Consider the following 12,106-nt stretch of genomic DNA (forward strand, 5'->3'; position numbering starts at 1 on the left):
TGTTGTTTTGTTTATTGTTACATTTTCCTTAGCCACAAAGATGGATATGAAAAATATGCTACCTGGAAAAGAATTTGGACCAGCAATGGTAAAAGTGAGCCAAGCCTGAAAGCATTCATGTCTGATCAGTTGGTTCCTTTCTGGGTAAGTTCAACAAATAAAAGCAAATATTCACATTTATATTCTGATTCCAAGATTGTACAAGGGTATACAAAAAAAATTACACACTTTTAACAATTTCATTGTAACCTAAGCCTGGGTAAAGCTGCAGAATTAATCCATGAAAGTGAGCTACTTTTGCTTGGGATAACTTCTGAAGCATATCCTTGGCTAAGTGAAAAAGATTGATCCATACCTTTATAATATTTTATTGCTGTAGAAATAAAGTTAAGATATCTCTTCCCATTGGAATTAAGAATTTCAGTTATAGAAAAATAAACAAATTAGTAATATTTGCATCACTTAATAGGGAGAAAGAGAAACCTAAGGGCATAGTTTTCCAGGACATCATAAGAGGGCTTTAGAACTTTTGGTTATTGCCAAATTTATTTGTTTAAATAGATTGAAGTCTATCACTGTACCAGCTATTGTGACTAGTCCATGGCCTTTTCTTTTCTCTTGTCCCCTAAAATGGAAGATTTCATACATTTGTAATGTTCAGTTGAGCTATTTAGTTGTGATGATGTTAAGCAAATTAATACCCTTAAATAAACTATACATTAATGTTTCTGTACCAATTAATGCCAATGTAATTGATTGTTTGTAACAGGTACAATGTACAAAACCTGATTGTGCAAAATGGCGTCAATTAACAAGGGATATCCAGATGACTGCAACATCAGCAAAAACATATCGTTGTGGCATGAAAACTCATACTACAGTTAAGGTGAAGAGTAATATGTGTCATTAAATATGTTGATAAACAGTATTTCAAAATCTATCTTGTAGCTGTATTGAAGTATCATACCATTTAGTAAGATACTCAGCTTTATTCAGAGCTTCATTTAGAAGTCAGAACCTTTTGAGTCCTTTCACTGAAATATCTAGGTGATTTTAAAAATGATGCCTACGTTCTATCCAGGAGTGTGTTTAATATATTGATCTCTTTGTCAGGCAAGGAACTTAGCATTTTGATTCCCAAGTTTGTTGTCTATTACATAAACATGCAAAATGTTGCTCTGCTCTTGCTATTTATGCATGTTTTCAGATTGGCTTTTTAATTCTTATAAGATTACATTTGAGTTCTCCATTCAACATCAACTGGCATTTGTTTGGTACATAAAATGTAGTAAAATACCTCAAGAACAGCATGACATACAGTTTAACACATAAAGAAATATTAGGACAGAAGACCAAAAACTTGATCAAAGGGATGGGTTTCAAGTGTATTAAGGGAGGAGAGAGACACTCTTGGGAACACTTCAGAGGTAAACAGACTTAAGAGTTCAGTTTACTGCATTCTTCCTCATGGTTAAGACCTTTTTAAAACTACCGATCTGCTGTGTTTTCTTTTTTTTTTTACACAGCCTTTTGAGTTTGAATGTCTTCTTTGTCCCGAGATGAGTAAATCTCAATACATTTCTCCATGTGTGGTTTGACCGAAGCACTGTACAATTTGACTGTAATATCACGGGAACTGGACATATTTAACATTTTGGCTGCTTTGATCATTGCTGTGAATTGCTTGAGCAATTTGGACATTGAGTTTGCTAAGACCCTTTTTGTTCCACCTGAAAATTAAATTTGTATTCCAATTCTGAGTCCAACTCAACCATGTTAATTGAAAACAGTGGTGGTCCAACACACTTCTCTGGACATTAAATTCAGAACTTACTTAATTTCATGTAATCTTTACAAACAATCAACTACTTTCTCACCTGTACCCTGTTTTCAGCCTGAATCTTCATTTTATTTAAACGTAATGAGTATCATTCACAACAATCTTTGTCAAACCCTTCCAGAAATCTAAGTAGATATGTAGTAGAACTTATCATAATCCATTTAGGCTGACATTTTCTTAAAAAAAAATTGAAGTGATTTAACCAAAATCCTGCCCCTATGCCAAATGATATATACAGTATCCTTTCTTAAAATATTACAACCGATTAATTCCATTATTTTCTTATTATGAAAGGAAAAGTCATTTATTTGGTTGCCTGAAGCTAATTTTTCTTTCTTATAAATGAATGTATGTTTTCCTATCCATTTCTGTTTTTCCGATACCCAGTCACGTATCCATTCTCGTGCATCTCAAATTTTCTTCTGTTTCATGGAAAAGTCTGTTCTGAGGAAAGGTCATTGATACAAAATGTTAACTGGTTTCTTTTTCCATTGATGCTGCTTGACTGGCTGAGTTTTTCCAGTGTTTCTGTTTTTGTTCTTAATGTTTACCTTTGGTAACTTAGTGGCTTTTAACACTTTTATCATATGAATAAGGTTTCCATCTTAATCATTAACTTGGCCTGGATTAACTTTTCAAACAGAGTGTTGCTCTTGCCTTGTGAGTGAGTAATTGCAGAAAGGACTTTGGAAGGACTAACTCCAAGGCAGAGTAGAGGCAGGATTCTGGGTAGTGTGGAGGAGCAGAGGGATCTGGGGGTTCATATCCACAGATTACTGAAAGTTGCCTCACAGGTGGATAGGGTAGTTAAGAAAGCTTATGGGGTGTTAACTTTCATAAATCGTGGGATCGAGTTTAAGAGCCGCGAGATAATGATGCAGCTCTACAAAACTCTGGTTAGACCACACTTGGAGTACTGTGTCCAATTCTGGTCGTCTCATTATAGGAAGGATGTGGAGGCGTTGGAAAGGGTGCAGAGGAGATTTACCAGGATGCTGCCTGGACTGGAGAGTATGGATTATGAGGAGAGACTAAGGGAGCTAGGGCTTTACTCATTGGAGAGAAGGAGGATGAGAGGAGACATGATAGTGGTATACAAAATATTAAGAGGAATAGATAGAGTGGACAGCCAGCGCCTCTTTCCCAGGGCACCGACGCTCAATACAAGAGGGCATGGCTTTAAGGTAATGGGTGGGAAGTTCAAGGGAGATGTCAGAGGGAGATTTTTCACCCAGAGAGTGGTTGGTGCATGGAATGCGCTGCCTGGGGTGGTGGCGGAGGCTGATATGTTGGTCAAGTTCAAGAGATTTAGATAAGCATATGAAGGAATTTAAAATATATGGGATATGTGGGAGGAAGGGGTTAGATAGTCTTAGGCGTGGTTTGAAGGTCAGCACAACATGGTGGGCCGAAGGGCCTGTATTGTGCTGTATTGTTCTATGAAAGTAGTTATTCAGGATTTTTGCTATTGTAGTTTGAGTTTCATGCTGGCTTCCACATTTTAATAACTGCCCTCTAGTATAGATGAAATAGCCTAAATATTTAATGAGATAAATTGAATGTATAAAATTGTAATCAATTTATATTTGCTTGAATTTTATGCTTTCTATAAATTCCATCTCTTGTTTTAAAATTGACAATTGAGTGGGTTCATCATTAAATGGGACATTGAGCTGTACATTGGTTGTTGGTTATCTTGGCTTATTACAAGTATCCTTGTGAGAAGGCATTGATTGTAGGCAGATGCTTGTCTACAGAGAGACTACATTCATTATAATGTTGTACTAGGATTGGATTGCCTGCCATTAATTTTGATTTGGATTGGTAAACAATGAGAGGGGGTGGGGGGAAAGATGATGGATGCGTATGGCTAATACACTGCATTTACCTTGTAATTTAACATCTCTATTTAACAGAGAGAGAAGATGGGGAGTCATAGACCAGTTGGTCTGATATCAGTTATCACCAAAATACCAGACTCCATTTTTAAGGGCATGGTAACTACGCTTTGGCAGAATGTAATGCAATTTGGTTCTAGTTAATGTGGTTTTTCAGGGTGTATCCTATCTGACACGTCTAATATTTTTCAAGGATCTAACGAGCTGGGTAGATAAAATGGATGCATAATATCTGTATTTTTAAAAGGCATTTGATAATGTATCATTTAAATGGGTTTTCCTTAAAATAAAGGTTCATGGATTAAAGATAAAACTTTAGCATGGCTAGAGGATTTAATAAAGGACAAAGCAGGGGACAAATTGAACATAGAACAGTAGCACAAGTACAGGCGCTTCAGCCCACAATGTTGTGCCAAACTAATTAATCTAATAATTAAATGCCTAACTAAACTAATCCTTTCCGTCTACATAATGTCCATATCCCTCCATTCCCTGCACATTCATATGCCTATCTAGGAGCCTCTTAAATGCCTCTATCATATCTGCCTCCTCCACCACCCCTGGCAGCGCTTCCCAGGCACCCACCACTCTGTTTTTTTTAAAAAAAATCTTGCCCAGCACATCTCTTTTAAACTTAACCCTTCTCACCTTAAATGTCCTCTAGTACTAGACATTTCGACCCTGGGATATAGATACCAGCTGTGTACTCTATTTATGCCTCTCAGCAACCTCTATCCGGTCTCCCCTCAGCCTCAATGCTCCATAGAAAACAATCCAAGTTTATCAAACCTCCTTTATAACATATGCCCTCTAATCCAGGCAGCATCCTGGTAAATCTCTTCTGTGCCCTCTCCAAAGCCTCCACATCCTTCCTATAATGGGGCAACCAGCATTGAATGCAATACTCCAGATGCAGCCCAACTAGAGTTTTATAAAGCTGCAACGTCATTTCCAGACTCTTGAACTCAATGCCTCAACTAATAAAGGCAAGCATGCCATATACCACCTTTACCACCCTATCGATCTGTGCAGCCACTTTCAGGGAGCTATGACTTGGACCCCAAGATTCCTCTGCACATCAACACTGTTAAGGGTTGACAGTAACTATCCATTAACAGTATATTGTCCCTTTACACTTGATTTCCCAAAGAGCAACACCTCACATTTGGCCAGATTCAACTCCACCTGCCATTTCTTTGCCCATATCTACAACTGATCTACTGTATATCTTACTGTATCCTTTGGTAATCTTCTACACTATCCCCAACAGCACCAATCTTTGTATCATCTGTGAACTTACTAACCCACCCATCTACATTTTCATGCAGCTCATTTATATATATCAGAAACAGCAGATCCATGTGGAACACCACTAGTCATGGACTTCCAGCCAGAATAAGTCCCATCGACCACTATCCTGTCTTCTATGGGCAAGTCAAATCTGAATCCAGATGGCCAATTCACGTGGATCCCATGCATCTTAATTTTCCAGATGAGCCTCCCATGAGGGAAGTAGATAAAATGAGTTCCTTTTTGGTTAGCAGATCACTCCCAATGGGTTGTCTCAGAGATGTGTACAGGCCCCTGGGGCATTTGGAATTTATTTTATGGTATTGTGCAACTCATCCAAGTTTGGTGGTAATACAGTGGTAGGTAGGAAGTTGAGGAGGATTTAGTCAGCAGAGGGATATGGATAAGTTGAGCAAATGGGCAAAAAGGTGAAGGATGGTGTGTAGGTTGGGGAAATGTTGTTGGAGAATATGGTGATCAAATGGGAATGTGGACATGAAGCACATGGTCACGTATCATTTTACTGAATGTCCAAGAAATCATTTATGCTACTTCTGGTTTTGTTTTTTGAATCCCTGTGTTCAAAGAGAAAATTTGTTGTCTTTTGTTTCCACCAGAGTGAAAATACAGATCCCTGCTCTTTGGCCGAAGATATGGTAAGTATTAATGACTGAACCCAGGAGCTTTGTATCACCAAGAAACAAACTACAACATGTTGCATTATATCGTGGTTTTAACACAGTGAAATTTGCCAAAGGTGCCTTGCAAGAGCATTAGCACTTAGAATTTGTCACTGAACCACAAAAAGACATTGGAACAGGCAACACATCTGTTGTCAACAGCTTTGTTAAAGTAATAGCTTTATAAAGAATGAAAGTAAGAATAGCAGAGTGTTTTAGGGAGGAAGTTCTAGATCTTTGTCTCTAAATAGATGAAAGCATGGCTTACTAATAATAGATTAAAATTGGAGATGTACACCAGATTTGGGAAGCACCATGATCATGAAGGGCTGTAAAAGGAAAGAAAACTCTAGGGATATGGAGAGTAAGGATTTGGAGAGATTTGAAGACAATGAGAATTTTGAAAATGAGTGCAAGACAAGGTGCTTATTTTGGTGAGTGAGGATAATGGAAGTGTGGGTGAGCAGAATTCAGTGAAGAAGGTCAGCAAAATTTTGGATAACTTTATATAGGATTGGAGATGTGAGGCTCTCCACAGAGCACTGGTATAATCAATAAAAACAGAAGATACTGGAAAAACTCAGGTGGTCAGACAGCATCTGTGGAAACACAATCATTTAATGTTTCAAGTCTGAAACCCTTCATCAGAACTGAGAAAGAGAAAAGCAAGTTAGTCTAAGTGGTAGAGAAGGTAGGGGGAGAGCAAAGAATGTCTGTTATAGGGTGAAATCACTGAGTGAACGGACAAAATGGACAGACAGAAATCTTGAGCACCTTTGGAAAGAGGAACATACAATATAACATAGAGCAGTACAGCACAGGAATACGCCCTTTGGCCTGTGACGTCTGTGCTGACCATGATGACAATTTAAACTAATCCCATCTGCCTATACATGGTGTATATTCTTCCATTCCCTGCCTGTTCATGTGCCTGTGTAAATGCCTCTTAAATATTGCTGTCGTATCTGCTTGCACCACTTTTCCTGGCTATCTGCCTTATCTATGCCTCTCATAATTTTATATGCTTGTGTCAGGTTGCCCCTTGGCCTTTGACGCTCAAGAGAAAACAGTCCAAGATTGTGCAATGTCTCCTTGTAGCTTATACTCTTCAATTCAGACAATATTGGAATTGGTTGAGTATTGCCATGTGTACCAAGATGCAGTGGGAAAGTTTAGTGGTGAACCTTTCCTGCACCCTCTCCTAAGCCTCCACATCCTTCCTGAAATGTGACCAGAACTGCACACAATACTCCAAATGTGGCCGAGCCTCTTAAATGTTCCTGACTTTTATACTCAACATCCTGACCAATGAAGGCAAGTATGTTGTATGCTGCCTTTACCACCCAATCTACTTTCTGGGAGGTATGGACCTGGATCCTAAGATCCCTCTGTACATCAATGCTGTTAGGGATTCTGCCATTTACTGCATATTTTCCTCTTGTATTTCACCTCCTAAAGTGCAACACATCACACTTGTCCAGATTAGGTTCGATCTTCCGTTTTTCTGCCCAAATTTCCAACTGATCTATATCCTGTTGATTCCTTTGATAACCTTCATCACTATCCACAATAACGCCAAATTAAACAGTTAATGTTTCCACTTGGCCTTACCTACTGAGTTTTTTGAGGATTTTCTGTTTTCCACTTCTTGTTTTGATTTTTATTTACTGTTAAATTCACTGCCACTTCTCTGCTAGGAAGGCTAACCTCAAAGTTCTCCTGTGCTTTCCAGCATGATTTCTGTCTGTCCTTTGTATCTTGTTCACCCTCAGTGGTTTCACCTTGTCACAGATGTTCCCTTTGTTCTACTCATTGCTTTCTCCCAAAACTAATTTTCTTTCTCAGTTCTGATGAAGGGTCTTCGATCTGAAACATTAATTGTACCTTTTTCCACAGATGCTGCCTAACCTAAGTTTTTCTAGAATTTTGTCATTTTTATTTCAGATTTCCAGCATCTGCAGTTATTTTTTTACATAAGAATACTCAAATCTTTTGGTAATGGGAATGATTAGACACTGATGAACTAAATTAGAGCAGAATTGATCATTAAGAACAGAATATGTTGATTACATCTAGATTTTATTGGGGATGATCACATCGCTTACCATGGAATGGTGGTGCATCTGATTTGAGAAACTTTTTAATGGTAAATCTGCAAAACGTTAATACAGACATTAGTTTTGTAACCTAATGACTTTTTTCACTTGCTGCCTTTCATGATCCTAAATGAACCTGCACACTGAACAAACTAAGAAAATTCTGGGCAGGGCTCAAAATGAAAGGTTTTACTTTTTGCTCCTCTGTTCTCTCTCTGTGAAATTCTTTCTTTCCTGGGCTACTACCGCACCAACTACTTCCCAGGCATTCCCATTGAGCCTGATACAAGCATGTGGACATCATATCAGGGAGCATTGGATGGGAGGATTGGTGCATGGATGGGATGATCCTTATGTGAGGAGGTGAGATTTGATAATGAATTGTGGAGGAGGGTGGGTGGATGGGTGGTATGGGCTGAGGGAATGCTGTTGTGCCCGATGTGATTGATGGGCGGAGATCAGTTAATGCAAATGTGAAGAAGGATTTTGGGCAAGAGATAAAAGTTTAGGAGGTTGTTTGTTGATATCCTTTGTTTGGCATAGGAGAGATGTTTGCTAATGAGAGCCAGTGGGTAAATAGCACGAATGAGCCTACTGAAACTGATTCCCTGAGAAGACCTTCATTTTAAAACAGAGCAAAAGAGTGCCCAACCACTGAACTGCTTTGGATCAGTGTGTCCTAATTTCTCCTAGCATTGCTTTAAGTGAATGTTGCACTGGAAATATCATCACTACATGCATGTCTGATGTGCAAAACTGTTGATTCACGCAAGTAAAACGTAAGGTGTGATTGAATCTAATAGTGCATTTAAACCTGAAAAATAAAATAATATTTCTGTACTTTGGGGAAATATTGACTTTCATACACAGTGTTGAAAAGGTCAATGTAATGTGATTCAATTTCTTGGCTCTCATGACAAAAATTCCATTGAAACAAAGAATCATTGTGCATGTCAGTCAAGTATGAGTAATGCAAATGTCAAGTTCTTGAGCTCTTTTGATGTTCCAGTCACTCTGTACTAAATTGCTCAAACTTAATAGTGTAAGTTCTACATTTAAATATTGGAAACTCTGTATAATAAATATATTTAAAGTAAATTCATGATTATTGTCTCTTGAACTTCTTCAAATAATGGATGTTTATGGCTCCATTACTTGTTTCCTAAAAGTTGATCCATCCATACAGACAAATGAAATCTCATAATTTTTCAGCGAGTGGGTGAAGTTGGAGATAGCAAGTGGTACTCCATGCTTATTGTGCCTCCACTACTGAAGGACAGCCCAGCTGCCCCCTTTCTTGGTGCTTACTATCCAGACTGTGTGGGCATGAGTCCCTCCTGTGTCAACACTAACCGTTTCCACAATGAGTACTCCAGCCTGAAGATGAATTCATCAGAGCATGGCAAAAGCAGTGTTCAGTCACCTGGTAAGTTGTTAATTAAACTAGATGCTGATAATGTAAGCCAAATCTTCTTTCATAGATCTTGACTTTGTGTGAATCATATCATAGAGTGGGAGCTGGGGCTTGGGATGAGAGGTGGGATTTTTCAAAAGAGGTGAGTCTCTGTGCTTCGTGTTCATTTTCAGTGAGCAGGACCCTTAAAGAGGCACACTGCATATTGTTAGTAATAATTAGCTAATTGGCAGCAGCCAATAAAAAGAAACTAGGGTTAAGTGGAGTGGCCATTTTGGAGTGACTCAGTGTTAGAGTGGGGGACTGAGGCTTTGGCTCAAGAGGCTTCGACTCAAGAGACTTCCATGAAAAGAGGCTGAGTATGTGACCTATGTGGGGGAGTGTGAGCAGCTCTTTAAAAAGAAGGGTTTCAGTAAGAAGGCACAGGTAAAAACAGGTAAGACCTTTATTTTGTTGTCTGTAAATCCTTAGTCAGTAAAGGCAGGATGGCAGTTAGGGTAGTGGAATGCTCCTCCTGTAAGATGTGGGGTATCAGGGAACCTCACAGTCTCCCTGATGACTACATCTACTGGAAGTGCACCCAGTTGCAGCTCCTGACTGACCAGGTTAAGGAAATGGAGCTGGAGTTGTATGTACTTAGGACCATCCGGGATGCTGAAAACCTCATAGATGAAACTTTTACTGAGGTGGTCACACCCAGGGTACAGGCTTCAGTTAGATGGGTGACTACCAAGAGAAGTAAGGGGTGTAAGCAATCAGTGCAGGGTTCCCCTGTGGCCATACCCCTCAGCAACAAGTATACCCCTTTGGATACTGGTGGTGGGGGTGGGGGGGGGATGACCTATCAGGGCACAGCAGCAACAGCCAGGTCAGTGGCACTGTGGCCAGCTCTGTGGCTCAGCAGGGAAAAGTAAAGTCAAGTAGAGCAATAGTGATAGGAGACTCGATAGTTAGGGGGTCAGGCAGGAGATTCTGTGGCCATGAAAGAGCCACCAGAATGGTGTGTTGCCTCCTAGGTGCTAGGGTCAAGGATGTCTCGGAGTGACTGCAGAATATCCTCAAGGGGGAGGGAGAGCAGCCAGAGGTACTAGTGTACGTTGGCACTAATGACATAGGTAGAAAAGGGGAAGAGATCCTGTGTGGTGAGTATAGGGAGTTAGGAAAGAGGATGAAGAGCAGGACCTCCAAGGTAGTAATCTCTGGATTACTCCTGGCGCCATGTCAGGGCAGGAATATGACTAATAGAACAGCTGAATGAATGGCTGAGGTACTGGTGCAGGGGATGAGATTTCAGGTTCTTGGATCACTGGAACCTCTTCTGGGGCAGGGGTGACCTGTACAAGAAGGACGGGTTGCACATCAATTGGAGGGGAATCAATATCCTAGCTGGGAGGTTCATTTGTGCTACTCAGGAGGGTTTAAACTAGTTTGGCAGGGGGATGGGAATCAGAGCACAGGGTCAGAAAGTGGAGGGATTGAGAGGAATGTAGATGTCAGGGCCAGAAAAAACAGGCAGGAACAAAGTAATAGTAATGATGGGATGGGCAGTTTGAAGTGTGTGTATATTTGAATGCTAGGAGTATTATGGATGAGGGTGATGAACTTAGAGCATGAATCAGTACATGGAACTATGATGTTGTGGCCATGACAGAGGCTTGGTTGAGAGAAGGACAAGAATGGGGTGCTCAATGTTCCAGGGTTTCGATCTTTTTGAAAAGATAGAGAGGGAGCTAAAAGGGAGTGGGTTGCACTACTAATCGGGGACAATATCACAGCTGCAATCAGAGGGCACATAATGGAGGGCTCGTCCACTGAGTCTATATGGGTAGAACTCAAAAATAAGAAAGGTGCAGTCACTGATAGGATTATACTACAGACCCCCCTGATGGCTACTGGGGCATTGAGGAACAGATGTGCAGGCAGATTCTGGAAAGGTGTAAAACTAATAGGGTTGTTGTCATGGTGGACTTCAACTTCCCTGATATAAACTGGGACTTCCTTAGTGTAAGATGTTTAGACGGGGCAGAATTTGTTAGGTACATCCAGGAGGGTTTCTTAAATCAATATGTCCAATGAGAGGAGGGGCCATTCTAGACCTAGTGTTGGGTAATGAGCCTAGGCAGGTGACTGACCTTTTGGTAGGAGAACAGTTATGGAACAGTGACCACAACTTCTTAAGTTTTAAGATAGTTATAGGTAAGGTTAAGTATGGACCTTGTGGGAGAGTATTAAATTGGAGCAGGGCAAATTACGGGAGCATTAGGCAGGAACTAGGGAGAATTAATTGGGAACAGCTGTTTTAGGGCAAGTCCACATCTGACATGTTGGAGGATGTTTAAAGACCAACTGCACAGAGTACAGGACAGATACGTTCCAGTAAGAAGGAAGGACAGGAATAGCAGGGTAAGAGAACCTTAGATGTTGAGAGAGGTGGTGAATTTAGTCAAGAAGAAAAAGGAAAAATATGTAAAGCTTAGAAAGCTAGGATCAAATGGAGCACTTGAGGATTATAAAAGAGGCCAGAAAGAAACTCAAGAAGGGAATTAGGAAAGCCAGGAGGGACCATGAAAAGTCTTTGGCGAGTAGGTTTAAAGAGTATCCCAGGCATTCTATTACATATGTCAAGAGCAAGAGGATAACTAGGGAGAGGGTAGGACCATTCAAGGATGAAGGAGGGAAGATGTGCTTGGAAGCGAAGGAGGTGGTGAGGTCCTTAATGAGTACTTTGCATCAGTATTTCCTAAGGAGAAGGATGTGGAGGATAGGAAGATCAGTGTGGAGCATGCTAATATGCTAGGGCATTTTGAGATAAAGGAGGTGGTAGTGTCAGGTCTCTCAAAGAGCATTAAGGTGGATGTCCCCAGGGCCTGATGGGATATACCCCAGGT

General features: G+C 40.2%; 1 protein-coding gene across 6 annotated transcripts in view; it reads left to right on the forward strand.

Moving 5' to 3' along the window:
• LOC127570222 (lysine-specific histone demethylase 2) overlaps positions 1-12,106 on the forward strand; it is a 69,488-nt gene that overhangs the window by 15,355 nt on the left and 42,027 nt on the right. For all 6 annotated transcript variants that reach the window (XM_052015522.1, XM_052015525.1, XM_052015521.1 and 3 more), the window contains exons 5-8: positions 33-144; positions 770-886; positions 5,646-5,684; positions 9,017-9,230. In XM_052015522.1, coding sequence (XP_051871482.1) covers positions 33-144; positions 770-886; positions 5,646-5,684; positions 9,017-9,230 — 482 coding nt within the window. The remainder of the gene's footprint in view (positions 1-32; positions 145-769; positions 887-5,645; positions 5,685-9,016; positions 9,231-12,106) is intronic.

The sequence above is a fragment of the Pristis pectinata genome, chromosome 5, assembly GCF_009764475.1.
Source record: "Pristis pectinata isolate sPriPec2 chromosome 5, sPriPec2.1.pri, whole genome shotgun sequence".
NCBI lineage: Eukaryota > Metazoa > Chordata > Chondrichthyes > Rhinopristiformes > Pristidae > Pristis > Pristis pectinata.